This window comes from Spodoptera frugiperda, chromosome 30, assembly GCF_023101765.2.
Source record: "Spodoptera frugiperda isolate SF20-4 chromosome 30, AGI-APGP_CSIRO_Sfru_2.0, whole genome shotgun sequence".
In the NCBI taxonomy this organism is placed as follows: Eukaryota; Metazoa; Arthropoda; class Insecta; order Lepidoptera; family Noctuidae; genus Spodoptera; species Spodoptera frugiperda.
The window spans coordinates 13,478,467-13,505,306 of record NC_064241.1 but is presented as its reverse complement, the minus strand read 5'-3'; the positions used below and the strand labels follow the sequence as shown (position 1 = coordinate 13,505,306).

The following is a 26,840-nucleotide window of genomic DNA, read 5'->3' as shown; positions in this document are numbered from 1 at the left end:
GTTGTGATTGCTCGGTTAATATACATGTTATAAAAATAATTTATAGCCTATAGCACTGAGGAATAATGTAGCTTTCTACCAGTGAAAAAAATTGGGTTGGGTCATTAGTTCCAGAGATTACCCCCTACATACTTTACAACCTGAATATTAGTATAGATTTAGTAATGGTGGATTGGTCGCTAATTGATTATTGCTAGAATGACAACGGTTTTTGTTAAATATAAACAACTATATTTAACACATAACTAAAAAACAAAAGTATGTGTTTATGTTTAAATTCATTTATCGGCGAGATACATCTAAAGTTCTACTCATAGACAACCCAACCATTTCAAATCTATGTATTATATATATGTATAGCCAATGAACAGATGAACTACATTGAGACTTGTCAATGTGACAGGTCTTAAAAATCTTATTATTTCTCTGTGGAATGGAATGGATCATTTTCATTTGGATCAAGCAAAATCCGTAAAACTTAAAATTATAATATTTTATTTTATTTTTAGTTTGACAAGTGCATCATGTGGTTTACAGTGTCCATGTAACACATTTTAATGACTTGGTGCTATTCTAGTGGGAACAAATCATTGTTTATTGGATAACGATAGGAACACTTTCAACATGAGCTTTTTATTGTAAGTAACGTCAGGTTCGTGATATCTATTTTTATCTAAAACATTTCCGTTCCCTCAAGCTGACGTCTTGTTTACGTTTTATCGTATTAGAATAGTACGGTTCATTATCCACGCTGAAACACTGACATGTCATTTCAGTGGAAGTCGTTCCAACAAAACATTTAAACCTAAGAAGAATATACCAGAAGGCACACATCAGTATGACTTGATGCGACATGCAGCCGCCACGCTGGGCTCCGGGAACCTTCGGCTCGCGGTGATGTTACCTGAAGGGGAGGACCTCAATGAGTGGGTTGCCGTTAACAGTAAGTATTTGTGCTCACCAAACTGAGACCATTTTTAGCTATATAATGTATGCTATCCAAAAATATAAATCACCAATATTTAAATTAACATTTGAATGAAATCGTTCAATGTTATTCTCATAAACTATAATATAAAAGGCTCGAAAGTAGTGATGCCATGGCCACACAAAAACTGATGTGAAACAATGCTTGCATTGTGTTTCATTATGTGAGTTAGCAGAGGCTCAATTACCTTCCCAATCTTCTCAGTCCCTGTTTTCCCAACAACCCTTAAATTCCAAACCCCCCCAAAAAACCACATGTAATGGTACTGGTATATTGGGTGTCCATGGGTAGCAGTGATTGCTTACCCATCAGGTGATCCATACACTTGTTTTCCGGCTTATATCATAAGAAAATAAGAACATCAGATTTGTAAATATGTATATTTTGTTGGAAAATTGTAAATATAGGTCCTATAGTTACAAAGTTTACATAGTCATATTTGGCAATATGTGTTGCTGAGTGGTGTAAAAGTCACTGAGAAATCCTCTTTGATTTCAATATGAATATTTTAGTAGTATAATGAATATAACAAGTGTGACTACTGAAGTGCTATTACTTAGTCACAGGACAGGACATTGCACATGCAGGACATGTAGGGCAGGCATTGTGTGGCATATAAGGACCAGTACATTTGGACATACTTCTCTATATCTAATTCAAACAGTATTATTTTACTTTGGCTGTTTGTTTGGGCTGGAATTCCCCCTTCCTGACAACAGATCTGATACTTGGTACACATTCTCAGTCTTGATGACCATACAATAGTATTAACTTATTTCACAGCTACCTTCATTATACTTAAATATCAAAGAATTGGCTTGATTGGTGAAATGAACTCTATTTCGGTTGTGATGAGCACTATTATTGAAAAGAGCTTATTAATTTAAATAATTTAACAATAAATTCGTTTTTATGCATTACTTGTATAGTAGCTACCTAATACCAGGTTTCTCTATACCAGTCATAAATCTGACCCTTTACTTGCCATATCTGACCCACCTCAATAAGTGTCGGAGAGCCATGCTTCGGCACGAATGGGCCGGCTCGACCGCACCGGAGTGATGCCACGGCCCCACCGAAAACCAACGTGAAACAACGCTTGCGTTGTGTTTCATTGTGTGAGTGAGGTTACAGGAGGCCCAATTCTCCCCCTTCCCAATCCCCGATTCCCCAACAACCCTTAAATTCCTAACCCCCAAAAGGCCGGTCGGGCGGCCCCGAACGTCTCTAGTGTTTCAAGTGTTCATGGGCGGCGGCGATTGCTTTCCATCAGGTGATACGTATGCTCGTTTACCATACTCGTGTTCCATAAAAAAAAACTAGCCAAGAGTGGAGATCATTAAACACCCTTTTATGTATTTTATGTAAAGGAGAACCGTAGTCCAGCAGTGAACTCTCATGGCCTGGTAATGTTTTTTTCTACAGACTGGAAACGTTTTTACAAAGTTTGCTACTATTCTGTAGTGAATTATTTGTTATCTGATACTCTCAGTCCACAGTACTTCCTGTTGTGGTTTCCCGTACATACACGGAAAATATTCATTAAAATAAAATTATTTGTAACACTACTAAAATCTAACTTGAATTACACATATTATATTGTATCTGCAATTTGCAATAATGCTCAATTCATGTAGGATTCGATTATAGACAAAATAATGTTTTTATTTAAATGTAATAAGAATAAGATACGTCATGCGTCATCATTATTCCTCAAGTATCAAACTCCACTACTTCAGCTGTGATGACCGAATGTGCTCGAGTTATCGCGCACATTTGCGAAGTTCCATTATGTACCTAGATGCCTATTGCTAGACTACGCCAGTTACCAGATCCAAACATCTATAAAATTCGTTCCCCTTTACTCGGCACTGTTACTTGTTACCCCTACTTGTATATACTCGTGTGTCGGCAGCCGTGGACTTCTTCAACCAGATCAACATGCTGTACGGTACCATCACGGAGTTCTGCACGGAGGAGTCGTGCGCCGTGATGTCGGCGGGGCCCAAGTACGAGTACCACTGGGCAGACGGGCACACCGTCAAGAAGCCCATCAAGTGCTCCGCGCCCAAGTACATCGACTACCTCATGACGTGGGCGCAGGACCAGCTCGACGACGAAACTCTATTCCCCTCTAAAATAGGTACCTGCCGCACTCATTGCATTACTGTGTACGTAGCTAGCGACCGTGTAGTAGTCACGCCCTGGCTGTTGCAGGCGTGCCGTTCCCCAAGAACTTCCTGCCGATGGCCAAGACGATCCTGAAGCGTCTGTTCCGCGTGTACGCGCACATCTACCACCAGCACTTCCCCGAGGTGGTGCAGCTCGGCGAGGAGGCGCACCTCAACACTTCCTTCAAACACTTCATCTTCTTCGTGCAGGTATTCTTTACGCATTCACTATCCAACTTGCGTAACACGAGTAAAGCACTTTTATATCAAATATCACTGTACTCTGAATTGTAAGGGTGCGTTTAATAATCTATTAGGCCGACACGTTTTTTGTAATTAGGCCCTACTTATCTATATATTAATACGCGATGCAAAAACTTTGGACCACATTTTACGAAAATTGCGCGGACGTAGGAGCATAAAATTTGGTATACTTATAGTTTATGTGTAGGAGAAGTGCATAGCGCTAATATTTTTCAAAAATAATGCTTATAAAGTACATTAAATCAATAAATAAAACATTACACACACATGCATAGTATCTGATCGTATTTGACAAAACGTCAAAATCGATAGACATTGCGATGATATTCTCACGTCTCATATGAAAAGAGTTTTATAAAAGAGTTTGAATTAAATAAAAATTATCCTTCAACGTACGTTAAGTGGTATTGTAAATTAAATCATATATGGTCGAATTTCGGCCACTAGGCGACCACTAGTACTACTAATTACATCAAGCAACCTAAAGAAACATATGTCTCTATGTAGACAAGTTATCTGTGGTGTTTGGATGTTTGTTTATTGTGCTTTTTGAGGATTTCGATACTTGAAGACTTATTCAAGTTACGACGTATTATTTCGTTCATTATTACTTTTAAGTGTTTACTGGCGATAATATCCCTCTACTAAACTACAATTTAAAGGTTTATATCTCGCATTATCTCATACCCAAATACCTTAATGACCCGTAATTTCGGTTGCACCCTGTATGAAAGTGTAGTCTGGCCGGGATTAATAAACCGCGACTTCAAAATCTTTGAGCCAAGATTGATTATATTATTGAACATGTGCAGGAGTTCAACCTCATCGAGCGGCGAGAGCTGGCGCCGCTGCAGGAACTGATCGAGAAACTCACGGCCAAGGAGGCGCGATGAGGGGCGCGGGCCGGGGGCGCGGGCGGCGGCGGGGGCGCGGGGCGGGGTCTGCTTCCTCGATCGAAGCTAATCTCGAATTGTCGACACTAAGATTATTTGCTAATTCTGTATAGTGAGCACTGTTTCGTTAGCACGTCGGCGCCGCGGCGTACTGCTAGTGCTAGGGAACTGTTTGTGATATGAGACTCGGCCGTCGGCGGCCGGCCGGTGCTGGGCGGGACGGGCCTGGCAGTAGGTACACAGATAAGGCCTTCCTATACAATAAGGTTTATATTTAGATACAAACTTTGTACTTTAGTTTTGATACATAAAGTATAATGATGGTATATTTAAGGAAACACTTGTGAAATGTTTGCTACACATATAACGATACGTCACAGCGCTTTCATTTGGCACCAGCGATGATGCGAGTGCCCCGGGTGCCTGTCGGGTGTATGGTTGTAGAGCCGCGGACTGCTGTGCGATATCTTAAGTTATTTATTCGTTTCAGTGGCAAAACTACTGTATTTATTCAATTGGATCTTGTTTTCGTGCGCACGACTCTAACATTGATCATTTAATGAATGCTAATATAATCTCCAGTAGTGTGAAATAAGAGTTAGATATATTTTGTGCATTTAATGATTTAATTTCGTGTTCACATCGATCTATTGTGACTGACAAGTGTAATGTATTTTATTTAAATTAGACAAATTCCGAATAAAACGAAAGTTTTTATAATTTGACTTGTTTTATTATTTCATAAAAATGATACTTCATATCGCTTCTGTCGCTGCTCTATGTGACACGGCTAATGTCTGTAATGACGGCTTTAACCACTCTAACGTCCGGCCCGCGCGACCTTTTATCTCTCTAACGTCCAGCCGCGCACGGCATCCGAACCGCGCGCGACTCGCAAGTTCGTCGTAACAAAAAACCTATCTCGCTACTGAACCGTAATGCCTAGAATAAAGAAAAGAATACCAAAAAAAAGATTGAAGAATACTGATCAATCTTAATGATTTTTTTAAATCTTTAGTTAATCTTTAAAATACAATAAAACGGGTTAAACATGAAACACAGAAAAAAAAACAGAATTATTTTTACCTTTTTAGAATATACGGCACAACTATTGCATATTTTATCAATAAAATATTTTTACAGCAAACTAGACTCATTACCCTTTCTTTTGATGTATATATGATTATATTCGGTTAACTCTAAGTATTGTAATTAAATCGAAAGAAAACACTACTCGTAATTTTACACATCAAAAAACCTGAGGAACACATTGACATTATTATGAAATCTTCAATGAATTTAGTATATTTCTCTTTGAAAAATGTATTATTTTGCTTATTACGAAATGTATTTCGATATTTTATATACTATTGTAATGCAAAGTATGTAAAATATGTATAAACAAAACTAAAAGTGGCCAACACCAGACCGGCCATTTTTTTCGAAACAACAATCGTTTGAAGTTAAAATTAGACTAGATTTATCAGCTAAAACTGTGATATTTATACATCATCGTAAAGCACAAATCTTCTAGTTTATTTTGATGTATAACACTTGCAAGATAAATTAAACAAAACTGTAGTATTTACGACATAATTGTTGGAACTCACAAAAACACTTCAAAAACGAGTCAACTAACTTTAAAAATTTATATTTTGTTTGTTAAAGCATATTACAACGCCATGTCTTATTTTTTCGTCGAACAATTTATTCAGCTGTATAGATAATCAGTCAAAACTCACCAAACAAGACCGTATTTTAAACTAGAGGGAGTTAAACAGAACTCGTCGCTTTGGATACTATAGTATCCATGGACGTATGACGCTCCTTTTTTTGGATACCATGCTATCCATGGACGTTAGAGTGGTTAATAAAATCAGTTACTTTTGATGGTTCGTAAGCTAGATGACGGCAAGTAGACTAGAAAAACTAATTAACTTCCTCGCCACGCCGGACATTGGTGACCGACGCATAGCGGACGATTTGCCTTCAACAGTTTCCTTCCGGCAGTTAATGAATGCTCGGCAACAGATAAATCCATATTGTGTTGATCAACTTCATACGTGCATTAGAGTTGTACGAACAAAATAGATAAATGCCGTAAAATTATTGTTTTATTTTGTTTTCAACAGGCTAGTTTCCTACTAGTCCTTTTTTTTGAACACGTCAGAAACTATATTTAATTTTCTATGAATTTTGTAAGATATTATATTATCGTTATGACGATTTTTACGTCAAGTAGCACTTATTTCTAGAAAAAAAAAAAAAACGAAAATGAAGTACATAATCAAATCTATGAAAGGAAGTGTGATTGTTTTTTAATATTTTATGTATTGAAAAGTCGAAACAATTTATATTTGACTGAGGTCCGCAGGTAATTCATCATACTCTCAAGGCTGATATTTTGTTCTCCGGTGTATTGTATTGCTCACGACAAAAAATAGTTTACGACATATGTGTTATGATTTTACACATTGTCTACACGAGCGGTCGCCTGCAGTGAGTACAGGGGAAGATAAACGAAGGCATTAGATAATTACATTTATTAGTAACAGACAGTAGGTGGCGCGGGCGCTAGTCCTGCGAGGCGGGCGGCGGCGGCGGCGGCGGCGCCAGGAAGGCGGGCGGCGGCGGCGCGCCCCACGGCGGCGGGTTGTACGCGCCGCGCCAGCCCAGCCCCAGCATGCCTGTACACCAGCAATTACTTGCATTCAAGTCGGTGATCATCATGTACATCTCGACCGGGCTACTGCCTGGAGCTAGTCTCACTATAATTATTATGGACGCGAAACTTTGTGACTCGTGTGTATGTTTGTTACGCTATCACGTCAAAACGACACGATTAGATTTGGAATAGAATAGATTTTGGTTTAGATTACATTTTATTCTACGGGAACGCAGGCAGTAGCTAGTATTATGTATAATAAAGAAATGATGAAAGCTATGAAATACTATTTAAATTGTTTAGTTTAGTGTGCAACATACCCGGCGGCGGAGGCGGCATGTGAGGCCCGGCGGGGCCCACTGCTGGCGGGGGGCCCATCTTGCCGTCACCCTGCAACCGACAATACTACACATTCTAGTCTCCGCCGGAGCTTGGAAAAGCTTCGGTGTTGCGATGTCAATAAGTTTGGCCACTTATTACACAGTTACACGACTGGTTACCTAGCTATAGTTTAGTGTTCTAGAAAATTATAATTAATTAATGAATGCATATTGCACTCCCTACACTAGAGTCAGTTTACGTTAGATGTGATTAGTACCTGGTGCGGCGGCGGCGGCGGTGGCGGGTAGGAAGGCAGCGGAGCGGCGCCCGGCGGGGGCGGAGCACCCGGCACTGGAGGTTGCGCCCCCGCACCTGTCACCCAACAGAACGTCAACAACTTATTCCCGGATGTGACAACTTACAACGCAGGTCAATGAGTCCCGGGACTAGCACATACATATATGTACATCGTCTCTTCTGAGAGTTTGTGATGCCATCAAGTAGTGCCAAACTTCAAATATTCGATCATTATTCGTTGGTTGTCAAACAATGGGAGATGCTAAAATGAAAAGCTGACGCGTGACTTGGAAGCATAGTGTCGGCGTGTAGTCGTCGGAGACAACAACTTGCCGATGGCAATCGACAACAGCAACAGAGGAGCCGTCGAAAACGCAAATATCGCTCGGCGAGATGAGAGCTTGTTGCTTGTGATAAACATAATTTTGAAAAAACCGAATCAATTGTATTGCCGTGGAATAAAGTTGCCTTGTGCTAATTAGTCCGAGGACCTATTGACCCACCTGACACAGGCGTCAGGCGACTGGGTACTGAATCTGTTCATTTGTACTGTTGACACATTTATGAAACAATGTTGTATTTTTCAGTAAGAAGTAGTGTAAGACATACCGAGCCAGGGCGCCTGCGCAGCGGAGGGCGGCGGGGGCGCGGGGGCCCCGGGTGGGGGCGCACCGGGCGGGGGCGCGGGCGCGCCCGGCGGCGGCGGCGGCGGGGGCGGGAAGGCGCCCGCCAGCTCTCCTGTACGGAAGGGAGCACTCTGTGAGTAGCTGCTAGCCGCGACTAGCTCGGCCGATGTCCGCTCTACTCTCACAAGGAGCACAGACCCCGCAGTGTAAGTGTACCGGCCGCCAGTAGCTTCTAGTCTCACTGCTGCGCGGCTGGAGCTTAGTGCGGCAGGAATGACGGCCAATGAGGTAATTGGCATATATTCAACAACACAACAACGCTAGATTATAATTATAGTACATTTTGCTCGCTTTACCATAATCGTCATTGTATTCAAACACTTATTTTAGCCTGTAGGAAATAATTAACAAAATAGGTAAAGATAACAATTTTTGGCAACTTGACCCACGCACCGTATACCGTCATATATTGCATATTAAAGAGTTATTGGGGTAAAGATGGCTTAATACGATAAATATTTCCTTTTAATGTCTAAAAAATACTACTACTAAAGAATTCTAGTGGGTAGATTTTTCCGATAAATAAGTTTATACCGAATACCTTTAGTATGGTAAAGTTGCCAAGGGTTCGGTACAGTTTACTGGTAATTATATATTATGTAATTGTAATTCATATTGGCTTCATTAACTTTGTCTGCCAACAAAAATCAGTCGAAGGCAAATCCCCCGCTAGCGCCGGTTACGTTTGCCCCCCATGGCGTTTAATTTGTTAATGTTACCAACGTATAAATTGTAATATACCTATAAATGTTAAAGTTATAATATTTGAAATACTATTTCAAACAATATTACCTATTGTTATGTAAGTAGATTAAGTACTTTTGCGGTGCCCAAAAACGCCCCTAGTTGGGACTGTGACATATTACTGTATTACAATTGTAGACCACACTGTACAAATTATCATGCATGCATTAGAGTGATTTAATCAGGAGTACAATCACGTGTTTAAAAATTCTGTATTTCGTAGGTGCTATCGAAAGAAGAATTCAATTTGATAAGTAGGAAATTTTCTTAGTTTTCGGAAAGAACACTTTGATTGAAGTAATTTCCATAGCTGTTAATGTAGCACCCCTGAGTGCCAGTAAGTTCAGTAAACAATGCAGGGAGTGAGTACGTACGTGCGAGGGGGGGCGCCATAATGGGGCGCGGCGGGGCGAGGGGCGCGAATAGGCCCGCGCCGAAGCGACGTGCCGCGCCCCCCGCGCCCCCGCCCGCGCCCCCTCCCGGCGCCGCCTCGCCCAGCTCCGCCATTAGCGACAGGTACTCCTCGTCTATCTTGGCCTGCACACGACAAATACACTGGCGTGAGTATCTATATATTAATACGTGATGCAAAAACTTTCAACCCATTTTTACGAAAATTGCGCGAACGTAGTAGCATAAAATTTGGTACACTTATAGTTTATGTGTAGGAGAAGTGCAGAACGCTAATATTTTTCAAAAATAATGCTTATAAAGTACATTAAATCAATAAATAAAACATTACACACACACATGCATAGTATCTGATCGTATTTGACAAACGACAAACGTCAAAATCGATAGACATTGCGATGATATTCTCACGTCTCATATGAATAGAGTTTTATAAAAGAGTTTGTTTGAGTTTGAGTTAAATAAAAATTATCCTTGAACGTATGTTAAGTGGTATTGTAAATTAAATCGTATATGGTTGAATTTCGACCACTAGGCGACCACTAGTAAATGATGAAATGATATTTATTTTTGCAAATAGGTTATAAAATAACACTTTTACACGTCAATCTCTTAAATAACTAGATGAGGCCGGCTTAGATATTATGTATATATAATGTAGCGAGTCTGTACCAGTTGGAGTGCAGCGTGCCCTGCCCGGGCCGCTTGGCTGTACAGTCGAGTTACCTTGTTGGAGGCGGAGTGCAGCGTGCCCTGCCCGGGCCGCTTGGCTGTACAGTCGCGTTACCTTGTTGGAGGCGGAGTGCAGCGTGCCCTGCCCGGGCCGCTTGGCTGTACAGTCGAGTTACCTTGTTGGAGGCGGAGTGCAGCGTGCCCTGCCCGGGCCGCTTGGCTGTACAGTCGCGTTACCTTGTTGGAGGCGGAGTGCAGCGTGCCCTGGCCGGGCCGCTTGGCTGTACAGTCGCGTTACCTTGTTGGAGGCGGAGTGCAGCGTGCCCTGGCCGGGCCGCTTGGCTGTACAGTCGCGTTACCTTGTTGGAGGCGGAGTGCAGCGTGCCCTGCCCGGGCCGCTTGGCTGTACAGTCGCGTTACCTTGTTGGAGGCGGAGTGCAGCGTGCCCTGCCCGGGCCGCTTGGCTGTACAGTCGCGTTACCTTGTTGGAGGCGGAGTGCAGCGTGCCCTGCCCGGGCCGCTTGGCTGTACAGTCGCGTTACCTTGTTGGAGGCGGAGTGCAGCGTGCCCTGCCCGGGCCGCTTGGCTGTACAGTCGAGTTACCTTGTTGGAGGCGGAGTGCAGCGTGCCCTGCCCGGGCCGCTTGGCTGTACAGTCGAGTTACCTTGTTGGAGGCGGAGTGCAGCGTGCCCTGCCCGGGCCGCTTGGCTGTACAGTCGCGTTACCTTGTTGGAGGCGGAGTGCAGCGTGCCCTGCCCGGGCCGCTTGGCTGTACAGTCGAGTTACCTTGTTGGAGGCGGAGTGCAGCGTGCCCTGCCCGGGCCGCTTGGCTGTACAGTCGCGTTACCTTGTTGGAGGCGGAGTGCAGCGTGCCCTGCCCGGGCCGCTTGGCTGTACAGTCGAGTTACCTTGTTGGAGGCGGAGTGCAGCGTGCCCTGCCCGGGCCGCTTGGCCCTGCAGTCGCGCGCGATGTGTCCGGCCCCGCCACACGAGGAGCACACGATGCTGTTGGTGACGTTGGGTTTGTCCGGGCACTGCACACATAACAACGCGGTTAAGTATCGCCCTGTGCTGCCGGTACACCGGGGGAAGAAGTACTCACGAGCCAAGTCTTGTGGTCGGTGGCGGAGCAGTTGGCGCAGCGCACGGCGTCGTTCTCCCGCAGCGTGCCGTTGAGCTGGGCCAGCTCGCGCAGCTGCATGCGGCGGAGGTCGTTCTGTCCCTCCGGCACCTCCACGCCCTGACGGATGACCTCCTTGATCTGTGGACACCAGTGACCTCAATGCGTGTTTGGGGGGCGGGGGTAGGGATGGGGGCGGGGGCGAGAGACTCACCTTCTCGACGGCCTTCTTGACACAGTCTGCGTTGGTGGCGGTGATGTAGGCGTGCAGCGGCTCGTCCTCGCCGGGCAGGGGCTGTCCGTCCTTGCGGCCCACCTTGCCTTCCTTCACGGAGCCCTTGCCGCGGATTATTATCTTGGCGCCAGTCTCCTTCTCCATGGCTACGAGTAGAACGAACATTTGAGAGACCGAGCCGACATACGAGCCACTAGTGGTAACGCACCTGACCTTTGAGCGTGTTCCCGCGCGGTCCGATGAGGAGGCCTACGAAGTTGATGTCGGGGTGCTCCTCCTGCGGGATCATCACCTTATCGTGCACGCGGATGATGGGCGGCCTGGACACAACGCGGCGTTATATATTATACACGGCGACCGATACACGTACAGAGCACATTAACAACGACATACTTGTAGTCGGGCGGCGGCTTGAAGTCGGGGTTGATCTGATGCATGCGTGTGACGAGGCGATGTCGTTCCTCCTCCAACTTGCGCCGCGTCCTGTACTCGCGCGTGTTGAGGCGCTTACCGTCCGTCGAGTAGATGGGCTCCGGCGACGGAGACCTAGCACACATACTCTACATACTGTACACTGTACACTATACACACTGCACAGTATACACTGTATACACTGCACAGTATACACTGTACATAGTGCACTGTATAGTATACACTGTATAATACTGCACACACTGTACAGTATACACTGTACATACTGCACTGCATACACTGTACACACTGCACAGTATACACTGTATTTACAGCACGGTATACACTGTACATACTGCACAGTATACACTGTACAAACTGCACAGTATACACTGTACACACTGCACAGTTTACACTGTGCATACTACATAGTATACACTGTACACACTGCACAGTATACTGCACTGCATACACTGTACACAGGGCACAGTATACACCGTACACACTGCACTCGTATCCTACACTCTACAGTCCGAGCGCCGACCACCGACAATTTCGTACGATGACCTTTTGGCCTAGTAAAGTACTTAAATACATTTCTTGCGGTGCTTATAAGTTTTTGAATTCCTAAGAAGTCATTACTCACGTTGTTTAAAAACATCACAATAAAACAAATTGCCCAAGTAATACAATGTACTTAGATGTAAGTATACCAATGTCGCAACTCATCAACAGCCTACAAGTACCCTACGCTGAACAAAGACTTCGCACGCAGAGAAAGTATACCAATGTAATTACTTGATTTTATTGAATTCATTAAAAAGGACCTAAATTATATTGCCAATAATCACATTACAATATTAAAATATCTTTTTTAAATTCGATTAATGCACAATCAGTGTCGCATCACAATGTTGGATAAACAAGTTCGTCCTCAAAAGTTGAATGACCTGTCGTAGTAATAAATGTAATGATGTGTACACTCATACACTGGCGCAGAGAACAGAGACGGTGCGTACGTCATTGTTCGTGCTCGGCGACCGGACCTAGCACCTAGAACCTATCGCTCGGGAAAAATAATTCAATTAATTTGTTCCTGAAATTTTAATGAAGCTCATTAGCCCTGAAAATAATGTATATTAATACAATTGAGCTGTAGTGGCTGAAAATTATGAATGAGTTTAGTTAATTAATTGAATCATTAGTATTAATCTGTATGCGACCTGCAAATAGAAAATCGCGCATTAGTGGCAAGGCTGGGACACTGCACGCTCCGCGAGCTACGGCGGCGACAGCAATGTGGAATTCACACAAAACATACATAAATTGCGGGAATCGAACCCGAGATATGTTGCGCAGTTTTTGGGTCACCTGTATCCACTCACTTTATTGGCATTAAAACTTTGAAGCCTTAATTTTTGTTTTCCTTTCACCCATATGAAAATATAGGATTCAGTTCAAGCCGTAACGTGACACGGGCGTGCAGAGCCCCGCGTGCAGTAGGCCGTGGTACAGTGGGCGGTGGGCCGTGCACCGGTACATGGTAGAGTAACACGCACCTCTCCTCGATGTTGGCGGGGATGCCGAGGTCCCCGGAGCGCAGCTTGCGCGACACCTCCTCGATCTGCAGCTGCACTGCAAGGGAACGGGTTAGCCAACCGCGGCCATACCGCAGCATTAGAATACTGACCCACTACCTAACGCCGCTAGCCGCTACCGACCTCTAGCGACCTCTACCGACCGAACGCTACTTTACTTTACTTCTCACACTTTCACAATATGTATTACTTAGTAGATAAAGGTTTGAGATTCGACTGTCCAGTGAGCATTAACACAATAATTATCTGCAGTTACAGTACGGGAGCCAACTCTAGACATTTATTATGCGGTGTTCCATGGTCGTGACTCGGAAAGCAAGTAAAGCCGTTGCTGTTGATTTCAGTCCCTTTCAGATATGATTTGAGTCTCTATAAGTGTAATCTATAAGTCTCCAGTCGTCCCAACTAAGTCAATAGCAGTTTATCTCAACACAGGACTAATTTATTGTATGCAATATTTGTAGTGGCCATATTGGAAAATATAAATAAGTTTACTTCACGAACACCATATAAAAACAAAATTAAGCTGCACATTATAATATTCAATAGGATAGGAAATGATAACCTTCAACACATGAGGCAATATATCACAATAGAGATGTTTCCAATGAGTTGAATCAATCACTTTCTGTTTTTGTGTAATAATAAGTTTCTATTAATTTAGTGCGAGATAACAGATAGTATTATCATTATTATTTTGCATCAATTAGCATACTTATCTTTAACTGATAGAAAATAATGAAATTATTCTGAAGTCGAATCATGGACGACAGAACAATTCATTATCATTATCGGAACAGATTTAGCAGTGGAACTAATTTATCGAGTGAGGAAACATCTCTATCGTGAGCAGTCGGAGTCGACGTGTCGGGGCGAGGCGGCCGGCGCCGGGCGGCGGCGGCGGCGGGGCCGGCGCGGGACCGCGGCTGCAACACAAGCGGGCGCCGCTGGGCGCTACCGTGGCTCTACTGGGGCTACTACTCACGCAAGTACTGCTCCTCCTGCTCGCGCGTCAGCGTGGACGGCAGCACGGTGGGCAGGCCGGGGATGAACGTCTTGTCGTGCTCCGAGCCCATCCAGCGCGTGCGCCGGCGCCGCGCGCGCCGCTCGGCCGCCGTCTCGCCGGCCGGGCCCAGGCCGTCGTCCTGGTCGTCGTCCGGGTGGTAGTCGTGCGCGCGCTCGGGCCGCTCGGGCCGGTAGCGGCTGTCGGCGCGCGCCTGCAGCAGCTCCAGCTTCTGCTGCACGGAGGTGGGCGGCGGGATGGCCGTGGCGGCCGACAGCGCGGCGGCGGCGGCCGCGGCCGGCTGCACGGGCGCCGCCATGCGCCGCTGCGCCACAAACGTCTGTTACGCCGCGCGCAACACCGACACATACGTCAACACAAACCAAAACAAACAAAAACAAAGCGAACGCCTCTGTCGCGCCATCTAGCGAACTCAGAGGAAACAAAAAAAAAATTTCCAATTTAAGGAATGAAAAAATGAAGAGGGCATTAAATCAGACATCTAACTGAGCAGGTGGAACATTGAGCAAATTAAATAAAAATAATTTACTTTACACAAACCTATATAAGGGTCACCTTATAAAATTATATTTTTATTTTTATGCAAAACACAAAATACAAATCTAATATTATTCAAACTCAAAACACTTACATATTTCAATTAAATCATAAATGGTACTTTTGAAATGCCAACTACTAAATAAATAAATAACAGTCTGTTGAAGTGAAGAACCTGTGTGAATGTACAAGCAAGCTAAGTATAAGTGAAGAAATTACTTGTGTGTATACAATGACAAATCAAGAGTTACAAGGTTTATATTAATATTTGTAAGGCCGCTGGGTGGTGGTGATACAAAAACCAATACTCACTAGAGTTTGCATTGTTGCCTTCCGTTGCTTACTTTAATACTATTTTTATGTAAAACCCCTAAGGCTAGTAAGAAACAGCATTAATTCAAGTGGATTGAATTTGGGCACCTCAAGCATATCAAAGAACATTTAGCAGATGAATAATGTTAAATCAACTAAGTTAACCTCAAAGCTGCCACTACCTTCTGCTTAACTTTGTGCAAATAGGTATGTGGCTGGAGTGTTTAAACTTTGGATTTTGTGTCAAGCAAATGTTGAGAAGGTTAATGAGTGGGGAGTGTGGAAGAGACCTGTGCGACGGCTGCGGCGGCGAGGATGGCAGCTTGTGTGGCGGGGTTGATGGCTCCGTTGCTGGTCACCTGCCGGGCTGTAGCCTTCGTTGTGGTGCCAACCATCTGGTCCAGCAGGGCTATTGTCCCATCTCTGTAACCCGATGACTCAGTATTACAGACACTTTGCTTGCCCACTTGTCATATTGTAGTACAAGTAACTTCAGCTATATTTTGTACATACATATACAAAGGTGGACTCATTTCAACTAAAGTAGTTGTTCTGAAACTTGTTATACAATACTGCTCATTGTGATCTTCTGATACAATTCATTGACTTATGAAAGTTTAGAAATTATAAATTGAAGTAAAGAGTTGACTGGGCACTAGCGACAACTAGTCTTGTGCTGTGGAAACATAAGTGAACATTATATTGCCTGTCTTTAGACTTCCGGCTGCGACTGCGACTCCGGGTGCGCGAGCGAGTGCGGCTCCGGCGCTTGTCCTTATGGCGGTCGCGGCTCCGGCTGCGCTCTCGCTCCTTGTCCCTGCAGAATACACTGGTCACTGTAGCACGCTGTGTACATGATGTGTGTATGCCGCGCACTTACAGACACGTAGTCACGTACCTCTTAGAGCGATGTCGGTCCCGGTCGCGGTCCCTATCCCTGTCGCGATCCCGGTCGCGGTCACGGTCCCTGTCCCGGTCTCGCTCTCGGTCCTTGTCGCGATCTCGGTCTCTGGTCTTCTCACGGTCTCGTTCCTTATGCCTATCCCTCTCTCGGTCACGGGATCTAGAACGACTTCTGTCGCGCTCACGATGTCTTGAACTCATTGCAAAATCTCTAATGCTTTTTGTAACACTTATATAGGTACGGAGATGACAATTTTCCTTATTTTATATAATGTTAATAATATTGTCACTAAATAAAATAAAAGAAATGTCTGATTAAATTGAATTTATTAAAGAACACGGCATCACGGCATAAGTACAACATAGCATCACTGTAGTCACGTATTTATGTCAAAATTGTCAAATCAATGATCCGCTTCTCACACTTAAACATCGAGCTGTCAAACTAGTCAAGCCCTTAATACACGTCCCAATTTGGTTGGACCCGACCACAGTAGGTGGAACGCAACAACTACCTTGACCTATGGCTACACACTTTACGACGTTCGTGCCTGAACGTCGGATATTTTTTTTAACCGACTTCAAAAAAAGGAGGAGGTTCTCAATTCGACCGTATTTTTTTTTTTTTATGTATGTTAATCGATATCTCCGTCAGTTATAGACCGATTTGAGAAATTCTTTTTGTGTTTGAAAGAGTACGATGTCCGTGTGGTCCCATAAATTTTTTTTTAAAGTCTGACCATAAATGTGGAAGATAATCCAGGGAACTCCTCAAAAATGAACAGAATATGCTCTGCGTTTGAGTTTAAGTGATGTATATTAGCTTATCTTTCTGAATAACCATACAATTCAGGACAGATAGTAGCATATCTGGTATAGAATGATGGGTAGCTTGATGTGCTGTCTGATTTACATGTGTATGTAGGTACCTAATCTGTTTGTGTTTGACAAATGCATATCTCTGGCAGTTATAGTCCGATTTGAGAAATTCTTTTTGTATTTGAAAGAGTACGATGGCAGTGTGGTTCCATATAATTGTTTTTAAAGTCTGACCATAAATGTGGAAGATAATCCAGGGAACTCCTTAAAAATGAGCAGAATGAGCTCCGCGTTTACGTTGAAGTGATGCATACTAGCTTATCTTTCTCAGTAGCCATAAAATTCAGGACAGATAGTAGCATATCTGGTATAGAATGATGGGTAGCTTGATGTGCTGTCTGAGTTACATGACTGTATACCTATGTGGGTATCTAATCTGTTTGTGTGTTTGACAACTGACTATGTATGTAGCTTATGAACAGGTTACTGGTAGCTGTCGGCTCAGCAGATCATAAGTAAGGGTATCAGGTTAATATACATTTGAAAATAATGTAATTATGCGTCAATATGGATAGATATTAATATTATTCATTTACACGACACTGTCTCATATGAGCAGCGCGTTTAATAGGTCGACCCATACTCAAATAAGTTATTCACTAAAAATCAAGAAATAAAAAACAATTTTAACAAAAAAAAAACCGACTTCAAAAAATAAATATTCCAAAACAAATTAATATGCACTAAAAAGTAAAAGAAATAATTGCGTATTTTTCAACAACTTAATAGATCAACTAACTTTACTAACTCATCACACACATTATAATGTAAGTAGGTACAATTATTGTTATTTTTGGAGTCGGTGTCAGCCTAGGAAACGCCAACAACTAGCACGGCACGGGCACGGCACGGGCGGAGTGTTGGTTAAGTACCTACTTACAACTGGTGTAAAACTGTAATGATTTGTTGTGATAATAGGTAAATAACAAACCTATCTTAGTTGGCTGACACCGACTCCAGAAATAACAATAATTGTACCTACTTACATTATAATGTGTGTGATGAGTTAGTAAAGTTAGTTGATCTATTAAGTTGTTGAAAAATACGCAATTATTTCTTTTACTTTTTAGTGCATATTAATTTGTTTTGGAATATTTTTTTTTTTTTTAATAAGTTTATTCATGACTGTACGAGCCAATAATGCAAATACAGCAAAAATACATTTCTGCGTACTGCTGCGCGAAATGTACATTAATTATTTTATTTAGCACAACTTTAGCCGCTACGACGAAAACTTAGACAAGGGCGTGTTGATCAATTTATAATATTGAATCAAACGCGGTTCAGATAACGAAACAAACGTCGTAAATAAACTATTTAACGAAAAAGAGGTTGGTGTGACATAATCTTCCTTCTACAAATAGTCGGGGTCTACCACGAGAAAACCATAAACACCCCTCAGTTACATTTACGCAATGTTGTCATTGTTACACTCAGAAATTGCGGTGTTGTACGGTAATTGGACATTATGTAACAATTTACCAAGTAAATAGTAATTTACTTACTAAAAAAACTAAAATAATATCACCCGAAGTGAACGTATTATTATTGACCAAAAATGTGTTTGACATCACGCTGACGGTTATTATAAAAATTAAAAAGTTGAAAGCATGGCGTTTAAATAATGCTACGGCCGTCAAAGACATATTTCCTCAAAAAACACGGCAATTTTTCCCGTCAACCACGGCAGTCCGAAATTTCTTGCTGGTAACACTGACGGTTGGTCGGCCTTAGGACCACAGTGCCAACTACCCTACCCACGTTACAATTTGGCCGTGGTCGGGTCCAACCAAATTGAGTCATGAGACAACGGCAGGCTTGTCTAGTCCATAGATTATTTATTGGATATATAATTCTCAGTCTATGGTTGAGTACCTAATCTCTAATTTTTTCTGTTTCTGAAGTTAAACAGTCAAGCTTGAATAGTAGTCGTCATAGTGCAGGCTATACAACTTCCGTTTTAACTATACGGTTAAATCGTAGGTTCATACAGCTTATACAGTGTTTTTTTTTTTTTTTATGAAGCATGCCGGTAATCTAGCAGACGTATTACCTGATGGTAAGCAATCGCCGCCGCCCATGGACACTTGAAACACCAGAGGCTTTACAAGTGCGTTACCGGCTTTTTGGGATTTAGGAATTTAAGGGTTGTTGTTCGGGAATGGGGATGGGGAAGATTGGGAAGGGGGAAATTGGGCCTCCGGTAACCTCACTCACACAACGAAACACAACACAAGCGATGTTTCACGTCGGTTTTCAGTGAGGCCGTGGTATCACTCCGGTCGAGCCGGCTCATTCGTGCCGGCTACTTCATATTTCACCTACCTACAGAAATAGGTATAAAAAGTTTCTTTACAAACTGAAAAATAGGCGTTAGTGTTAGGTAGGTATTATTATAACCGAAGGACGTTAAATTTTCAACGTTCTCTGCTTACTTCAGTGATCTCTCTTGCGTCCTCATTTTAGATTCAGTTTTATGTTTATAGGTAACTTTATTTCGGCAACCAGTAGTTGATAGATTAAGACTTACATCTAAACACTTCGCTAAATAATTTAAATGCCCAACATTGGTGTAAAACATGCACTGTAAAACAACATAACGATGGGCACTTTTATCAGTTAATAAGAAATTAGTTGAGTACTGGAAAAAAAATATAACAGTAGAATTATTATTATTATAATGAAATAAAACACATACATAATATTTTACATACAAAATTATGACAATCAAAACAATACAAATGACCTAAAAAAAAGAACTAGTTTACATATCTAGGCACACTAGGGCTGATATCTGGGCAGAGCTGTTGTTGCAACTTTGCGTGTTATACTGTTAACTTGAGTTCCGGCTCTAAGCAAGAACGGAGCAGTTTCAATAAGTCATCGGACACCATCTCTCCTTACTGACGATATTTTCTTCACCTAAAAAAGGTGGTAGGTATAGGTATGTCTAGTGCTGATGATATAATTTCTTAGAAGGTGTAAGTGACAGAGATAAGCAGGCATAGTTTATTGCGAAACATCCTAGTGTAGGTTTACACTACAAATATCATACCTACCATACCAGACTATTTTTCAGGACATTAAGTTCCCACATAGGAACAAAACGCTTTTATTGCGTACCTACCTACACCCCGACCTTATACTATACGATTACATCTACTAAGTGCTTGTCAACGATTTATTTTAGTGTATGGCATCTCTACGCACGTTTCAGCCGTGCTTACAACTCGTTTGTCTTCACTGGTTACTCATAGAACACCTATAACTACCGTAAGACCGCGTTTCCATTGACGCGGAGCGGGGCGGAGGAGGGGTGAAAAATGGTCAGCGGAGTGGAGTGAGGCGGAGCGGAGCATACTTTTGGAATCATATTGAGAGATTGACCATGTCTAAATACAATATGTAGACCCTTTATTGATCAAATATCGCAATCGATATTTTTATTTAGTTTGTTTTTTTTTTATATGATATATTAAACGAAATAAGATTTACAAATATAGTTAATTTTGTCATTAATAAACGATATTTCGACATGAAAATAAAACTAAAAGAAAGTATTTTCTCAATTGAAAGTTATGATTTACTTGAATATCAATTATCATTAACGACTATTTGAGTAACGACTGTTTAAGAAAATTTAAAACATCAATATAACATTGAAAATAAATATATTTTTGTTTGATAAGTAATTTGTTTCGTAGTAATCGATTTTAAGAAAATCGATTAAACAGCTACTTGGACATCACTTTTTGGTTACTTCGTGAACCTTCGTGCTTATTCGGCAATACTCGGTACTCGGTTATATGTCTCTGTCACACGTTAGCATTGGCGTATAGACACGCCACTACGTTGATTGGCCAATTCGTGCACCGCTAAGCTCCTCTCCGCCCCGCTCTGCGTCAGTGGAAAAGCGGCCTAAAACGGGGTGAATAGTCACAAAAGAGGGGTGAATAAATGTTGGTCAAATGCTCTAACATCTATTCACACCATTCTTGTGTCTATTCATCCATTTTACCGTATGACATTTTTAGGGCTGTAAAGCCGGGTACACATTGGTGCAATGTAACATGTAATGCAACATGCAATGCAAGAATTTGACGTCCACATTGCTGCAATGTATCATGTAAAGTAACAGAATTCCCATAGTGTAGACGCCTTGCGCGCACGAACCGCGTCTACTACGCGCACGAACAGATTGTTGCAACTCTTGCGCGTAGCGACCCGAAATTTGTCGGTTTTTTCCCCGAACACAAAGAGGCGCGCAGTATGCGCGGAGCGTCAGTGTGGACAGGTTGTGTGGTGTACGGCTAGACGCGCGCGAACATGGAACAAGACGACGCTACTGCGGCGGAGGAGGCGGTTACATTTACGTGGAGTGAAGAAAAAGTGCTTCAATTAATTGAAGTGTACAGATCAAAGGAAATTTTGTGGAATCCACAACATGAGAATTTTGAATTTTTAATAAATGAAGCACTGACTACTGTCGTCACGATCCATTCCTTTGCGTGTTCTTTTGCAGACTGAGCGATCCGTTCGCGCGCATCTCGGAAACAGATGTGAGTAGGTACATGCGCGGTTCGTGCGCACGTTGTGCGCGCCCCGCGTCTACACTGATGCAATGCTCGTTTCGTGTTGCATTGCATGTTGCGTTGCAGCAGTCTGTACCCGCCTTTAGATGTGGCATTACTTATTGCAGCACTTTTCTCTTAAAAATTAGCAAATAAAAATAATAACTGGGAGTAAATAGAAACCTGTCGTTATTTTATGATAAATAAAAATTGCACAGGTGTTTTCTCAATATATTTGAAAGATCAAAATACATTTCGTACAACTTGTAACACTTCAATCATACCAAATTACAATTCGTCATTTATATTTATAAAGAACTTGCTAAAATGTTAACTAAAAATCAAGATGCACCAGCTTCTGAGACAATTGCAGACATCTGGATTAACTGGTACATAGCAAATAATAAGTTGTTCATCAATCAAACAATCATGTTAGAAAAATATCATGTCCCACAAACAATCATATTAAATCTTCTTAACACTAAAATATTTCTAGTACTTATGAACTACTAAACGATTTAGTCCGGACACAACAGTTCCCTGGAAACACTCCACTGTTAATGTCACTAACTTTTAGGAAACTATTTGTCAATCAGTTGAGTTTCATAGAAAACATGTCCGGAGTCAAATGCAGCAAGGTGGTATTGTAGATAACCTGTAAATAATGAAATACATTAAATAACCTTTATTGCCAAAATTCTAACAAAAATCTGAATAAGTTATGTAGCTTAAAACTATAAGAATAATTAATTCTCAATTAGTGCATAGCCTCCACTAAAGTTAGTCCCCAGAGGACCTCATGGTGTTATATGATAGACTTAGTTTCCTAGATTAATCACATAGTATACAGTGGTACTGTATATGTACAATGTGGACGACTTAGAAGAGAACTATGAGATTTGAATAAGATTAGTGTCTTGGGAACTACTGGTTCAAATGTAATAATTATTTGTATTGAGGAAGGTTATAAAATATAAACCATCATGGTACAATCAATAAAATTGCTAAAATTAAATCATTACGGGATTAGAAACACTGCGCTCCGTCTATTGAAATCATATCTAGGAGATAGGCAGCTAAAAGTTCATATTAACGGTGTTAATTCACAAGGGTCTGAGATAAAAATGGGCGTTCCTCAAGGTTCAATATTGGGTCCTTTCCTCTTTTTAGTGTACATAAACGATTTGCCACTCATATTCGAAAATGAACCAAAAATGGTTCTGTTTGCAGATGATACATCACTGATTTTTAAAATAGGTCGACGCACGAATAATTTTGACGACGTGAACAGCTCCATTCTTCGAGTCTATGAGTGGTTTACTATTAATAACTTGGCGCTTAATGAGAAAAAAACCAAATGTATTAAATTTTGCTTGCCAAACGTACAAAATAACGAATTTTATGTTGCTTTGAACGGACAAAAGTTAGAATTTGTTAAGGAGACTGTATTTTTGGGTATCACATTAGATGACAGATTACAATGGGGGCCCCATATAAAAGCACTTTCGGGGAGACTAAGCTCAGCTGCTTATGCAGTTAGACAGATTAGGCAGCTAACGGACGTAGGTAGGACGTAGGACAAGGCTTGTTTATTTTAGTTATTTTCACAGCATAATGTCTTACGGCATCTTGCTGTGGGGGCGAGCTGCGGATGTAGAATCAATTTTTATCTTGCAAAAGCGAGCTATTCGAGCAATATATAACTTGCCCCGTCGCGAATCTTTGAGAGAACTATTTAAAACTATAAATATTCTTACAGTGCCTTCTCAATTCATTTACGAAAATATTATGTACGTGAGAAAAAATCAACAATTGTTTGAAAAAAGAAGCGACAGACACAATTTTAATACGAGAGGTAAAAATAAGTTAGCTATACCGCAATTCCGATTGTCCAAAGTGCAGAAATCCTTCATGGGATTTTGTGTTAAGTGTTACAATAAACTACCAACCACCATACTGAATCTGAACGAGAAAAAATTTAAATCTTGTATAAAGCGTGAACTGTGTAAACAGGCATATTATAAACTGTCAGATTATATTGAAGATAAAAATGTGTGGCAGCATGTTGGTCCGGCTCCACTGGACACTCGCTCACACTAGACAATGCTCTAATACGATCACTAGTTACACGTTAAATTAAAGTACTAATTTATTCCAATGTAGTCTAGGGATCCTGTGGCATCAAGCAGTTATTTATTTATTTTTTATTTGAAAAATTAAATTAAAGATTATTTTTTATTTGTATAGAAGCATTATTTCAAAATTGTAAGTGTACATATGTGGGCACTATGTTGAAACAACCCGCTTTTTTAATTTATATTCTTTACAAATTGGTTTTATTGTCCCATAGTTTTGACGTCGCGCGTCGTATTGTCGTTACATTGTTCCTACATATATATACAATAGGTAAATGATCAAATAATGTATCAGAGATATTGTAAAATCATTTTTTGAAAAGAGTAACGATGGAGTTTCTTGCTCGTTCTTCTCCATTCGAAGCAACACTTTGGAACGAGCACCTAGCTTCACTGACAGACAGACTGACGGACAATTCAATTTGACGTTTCAAAAGTGCCTAATTTAGGATTAATTGAAATAAATGCTTTGACTTTGACTTTGACTTTGATAGGAAACAAGCAGCGGGTGCAACCGCGCGGGAGTGCCAGTGTATTAATAACCCTAGAACTTTTTCAAAAATTTTATTTTATGCAAGTTTTAGACAGCCATTCAGAGAACTTTTTGTATTGAGATTGGTTATTCATTTCAGTCATATAAAGAGATCAATTTGGAAGCTTAACAGGCTATAAAAAATTGTTTAACCTGTTAAACATGCAAATAGAAACTATTGTTGTTGTTGGTTATTTAAAAACATGATGATACTAAAACATAAAATCTTCCAATCGATGTTGATCATGGTAGCCACTCTGTCAAACATTGTGAGATATTATACACGCAAGTGTATGACTGTATGTACATAATATGTACCTACATACACTTGCATAGTGCACCTTTATAATATACATACCTGTATATTATACAAATGCACTCTTTGTTCCAACACTCTGAATGCGTCAGGGCGGCAGACCGACACAACCTGGGGGGTTAGGCACAGGACCAACGGCTTTACTTAGTCATTTTATTTTTCTTAGAGAATGCCACTATCAATTTTTGGACAGTGCAGGAATCGAACCCACTACCAGTTACGTAGCAGCTGGTCACCCAATCACTGCACCAACCATGCATTCAAACCATACTACTAAATTGATACAGGGTAGGAATAATAAATAATAAACTAGTAAAATTACTTCTTGACCATAGTTTGAGTTAATTGTACGATCTTACAAGCGGACACTTAAGTCTGGTGTATGAGACAAGCTACCAATGAATATTTAATTTCTATAGAACCAGTTTGAAATCATTTGTACCCTGAACATGCTCAGTATCAAAAATATTTGGTGTCTATAACAAGATATAAAAATTATCTACTATTTTGTCGCTTGAGCACAAGAAGTAGGTAGATTAATCAGTGCATGATTAAGCAAAAGAAATTTATGTAAGTATTTTGAAAATCCTGTCAATCATATTTGCACTGCAACACATTAAGTTATATCTAAGTAACTCTGGATGGATCACTATACTCCTATATATATAAACAATAATATAATATTTACCTATTCTTAAACGGGTGCGCCAGGACCGCCTTTCTTGCCAATCAGCGATTTGTGTATGTGAGGGATGACACCGCCACCAGCGATTGTTGCTTTTATCAAACTGTCAAGTTCCTCATCTCCTCGAATGGCCAGCTGCAAGTGGCGCGGTGTGATACGCTTCACTTTAAGATCTTTAGATGCATTTCCCGCCAACTCCAGAACCTGAAATTAATAAAACAATAATTACATAGGTATGTCAATTGAATGGATCATTATATTATACCCTAAATATAATAACAATGATAATAATTGTTAAAAGTTAGAAAATACTTCTTTAAATTTATGTTTCGACTGAATAACAATGATAATTACAACAATACATCAATTTCCCGCCAAAAACAGAAAATACCTAATCATATATGTAGCAACAATTATAAACCATAATGATGATACATCGGACAAATTAAATACGAGATACTATATAATTCCAAATAAACGAAACTCACTTTCATGCGTAATTATAATAAAAAATGTACGTAAATTACTATAACGCAGTATGTTATGCCGCCATATTGACAGGGCGTCGGAAAGCTTACCTCGGCTGTAAGATATTCAAGAATAGCTGCAGAATATACTGCTGCTGTTGCTCCAACACGTCCATGACTCGTAGTCCTATTTTTAAGATGTCTGTGAATTCTTCCCACAGGAAACTGAAATTATGTTTCATAATATACTTCCACAGTATTGATTATTTCTCTACAGTGTAATGGTCGCCGCCATACTGATGGAGAGGTCATTCATATTATTCAATTAAATGATTTGGAGATTACGTACAAAATGAGGTATGTAAATATCACTAAAAATCATATTATAAATTATGACAACAAATTAACTTACCTGAAGTCCAGCCCTTGCTGACCTGGATACTGCTTTGGCCTTAGCCTTACCAGAATCTTTACCCGCTTTACCGCCAGCCTAAAATTGACGAAAAATCCTATTAATTTTCCTTGTACAGAGTTGAAACTTCGCCAGTAAGTAAATAACACTACTGTCCACCAAATTACACTATGAAATCACTATAACGATGACTATATTTCACAAAATCTTGCAAAACTCACCATTTTGAAACGTGTAACACTATGACCACTACAGACAGTGAATAACCAACACAGGAAAGGCGCCAAGCTAAAACGCTAAATACAAAGATGGCAGCGCCGCCGCCGTGCCGTATTCAGGGTAGCCAATTGAACGTAAGCGGAAGTGGCGTAAAAACAAACAACTCTCGACACGAAGCCCCTATCCAATCAGCGACGACTAAAATGGCGGGCGCGGGCGGGTCACTAGCTAAAGTGCTGCCAAGCCAGACCTAAATAATTGTGAATACTTTGGGAACTAATTGTTTAGAAACGTTATGTTCTACGTTTCGTTATACGCAGACTTCTTGAATTGTGGCGTAAATAATTATTCGCAAGGTTTTGATATTATTTT

The 26,840-nt window shown here is 41.2% G+C and overlaps 3 protein-coding genes across 14 annotated transcripts; 1 reads left to right on the top strand and 2 right to left on the bottom strand.

Moving 5' to 3' along the window:
- The first annotated feature begins 406 nt into the window (after positions 1–406).
- LOC118270042 (MOB kinase activator-like 1) lies at positions 407–5,037 on the top strand. Of its 2 annotated transcripts, none has more exons than XM_035585487.2 (5): positions 407–652; positions 777–943; positions 2,904–3,131; positions 3,206–3,369; positions 4,236–5,037. In XM_035585487.2, exons 2-5 carry the CDS (start codon positions 847–849, stop codon positions 4,314–4,316), a joined length of 570 nt encoding a protein of 189 aa, XP_035441380.1. In that variant the 5' UTR covers positions 407–652; positions 777–846; the 3' UTR covers positions 4,317–5,037. The 2 variants fall into 2 exon arrangements, with proteins under 2 accessions (XP_035441380.1, XP_035441379.1); XM_035585486.2 differs by having other exon boundaries at positions 408–638.
- On the bottom strand, positions 4,891–16,658 carry LOC118270041 (splicing factor 1). Of its 11 annotated transcripts, none has more exons than XM_050706942.1 (16): positions 16,248–16,658; positions 16,056–16,166; positions 15,640–15,772; positions 14,462–14,819; positions 13,438–13,513; positions 11,861–12,013; positions 11,681–11,787; positions 11,447–11,613; positions 11,215–11,373; positions 11,021–11,146; positions 9,404–9,566; positions 8,209–8,337; positions 7,580–7,674; positions 7,302–7,371; positions 6,857–7,003; positions 4,891–6,567 (listed from the first exon to the last, which is right to left on the bottom strand). In XM_050706942.1, exons 1-15 carry the CDS (start codon positions 16,451–16,453, stop codon positions 6,891–6,893), a joined length of 2,166 nt encoding a protein of 721 aa, XP_050562899.1. In that variant the 5' UTR covers positions 16,454–16,658; the 3' UTR covers positions 4,891–6,567; positions 6,857–6,890. The 11 variants fall into 11 exon arrangements, 7 of the variants coding, with proteins under 7 accessions (XP_050562899.1, XP_050562901.1, XP_050562900.1 ...); XR_007707471.1 differs by lacking the exon at positions 4,891–6,567 and adding an exon at positions 10,899–10,959 and having other exon boundaries at positions 6,845–7,003; XR_007707472.1 differs by lacking the exon at positions 4,891–6,567 and adding an exon at positions 10,777–10,837 and having other exon boundaries at positions 6,845–7,003.
- A 5,261-nt stretch (positions 16,659–21,919) lies between these two features.
- On the bottom strand, positions 21,920–26,628 carry LOC118270043 (histone H2A.V). Its single transcript, XM_035585488.2, has 5 exons — positions 26,471–26,628; positions 26,250–26,327; positions 25,949–26,062; positions 25,374–25,574; positions 21,920–22,357 (listed from the first exon to the last, which is right to left on the bottom strand). The coding sequence occupies exons 1-4, from the start codon at positions 26,471–26,473 to the stop codon at positions 25,380–25,382; spliced, it is 390 nt and encodes a 129-aa protein (XP_035441381.1). The 5' UTR covers positions 26,474–26,628; the 3' UTR covers positions 21,920–22,357; positions 25,374–25,379.
- Positions 26,629–26,840: the final 212 nt, after the last annotated feature.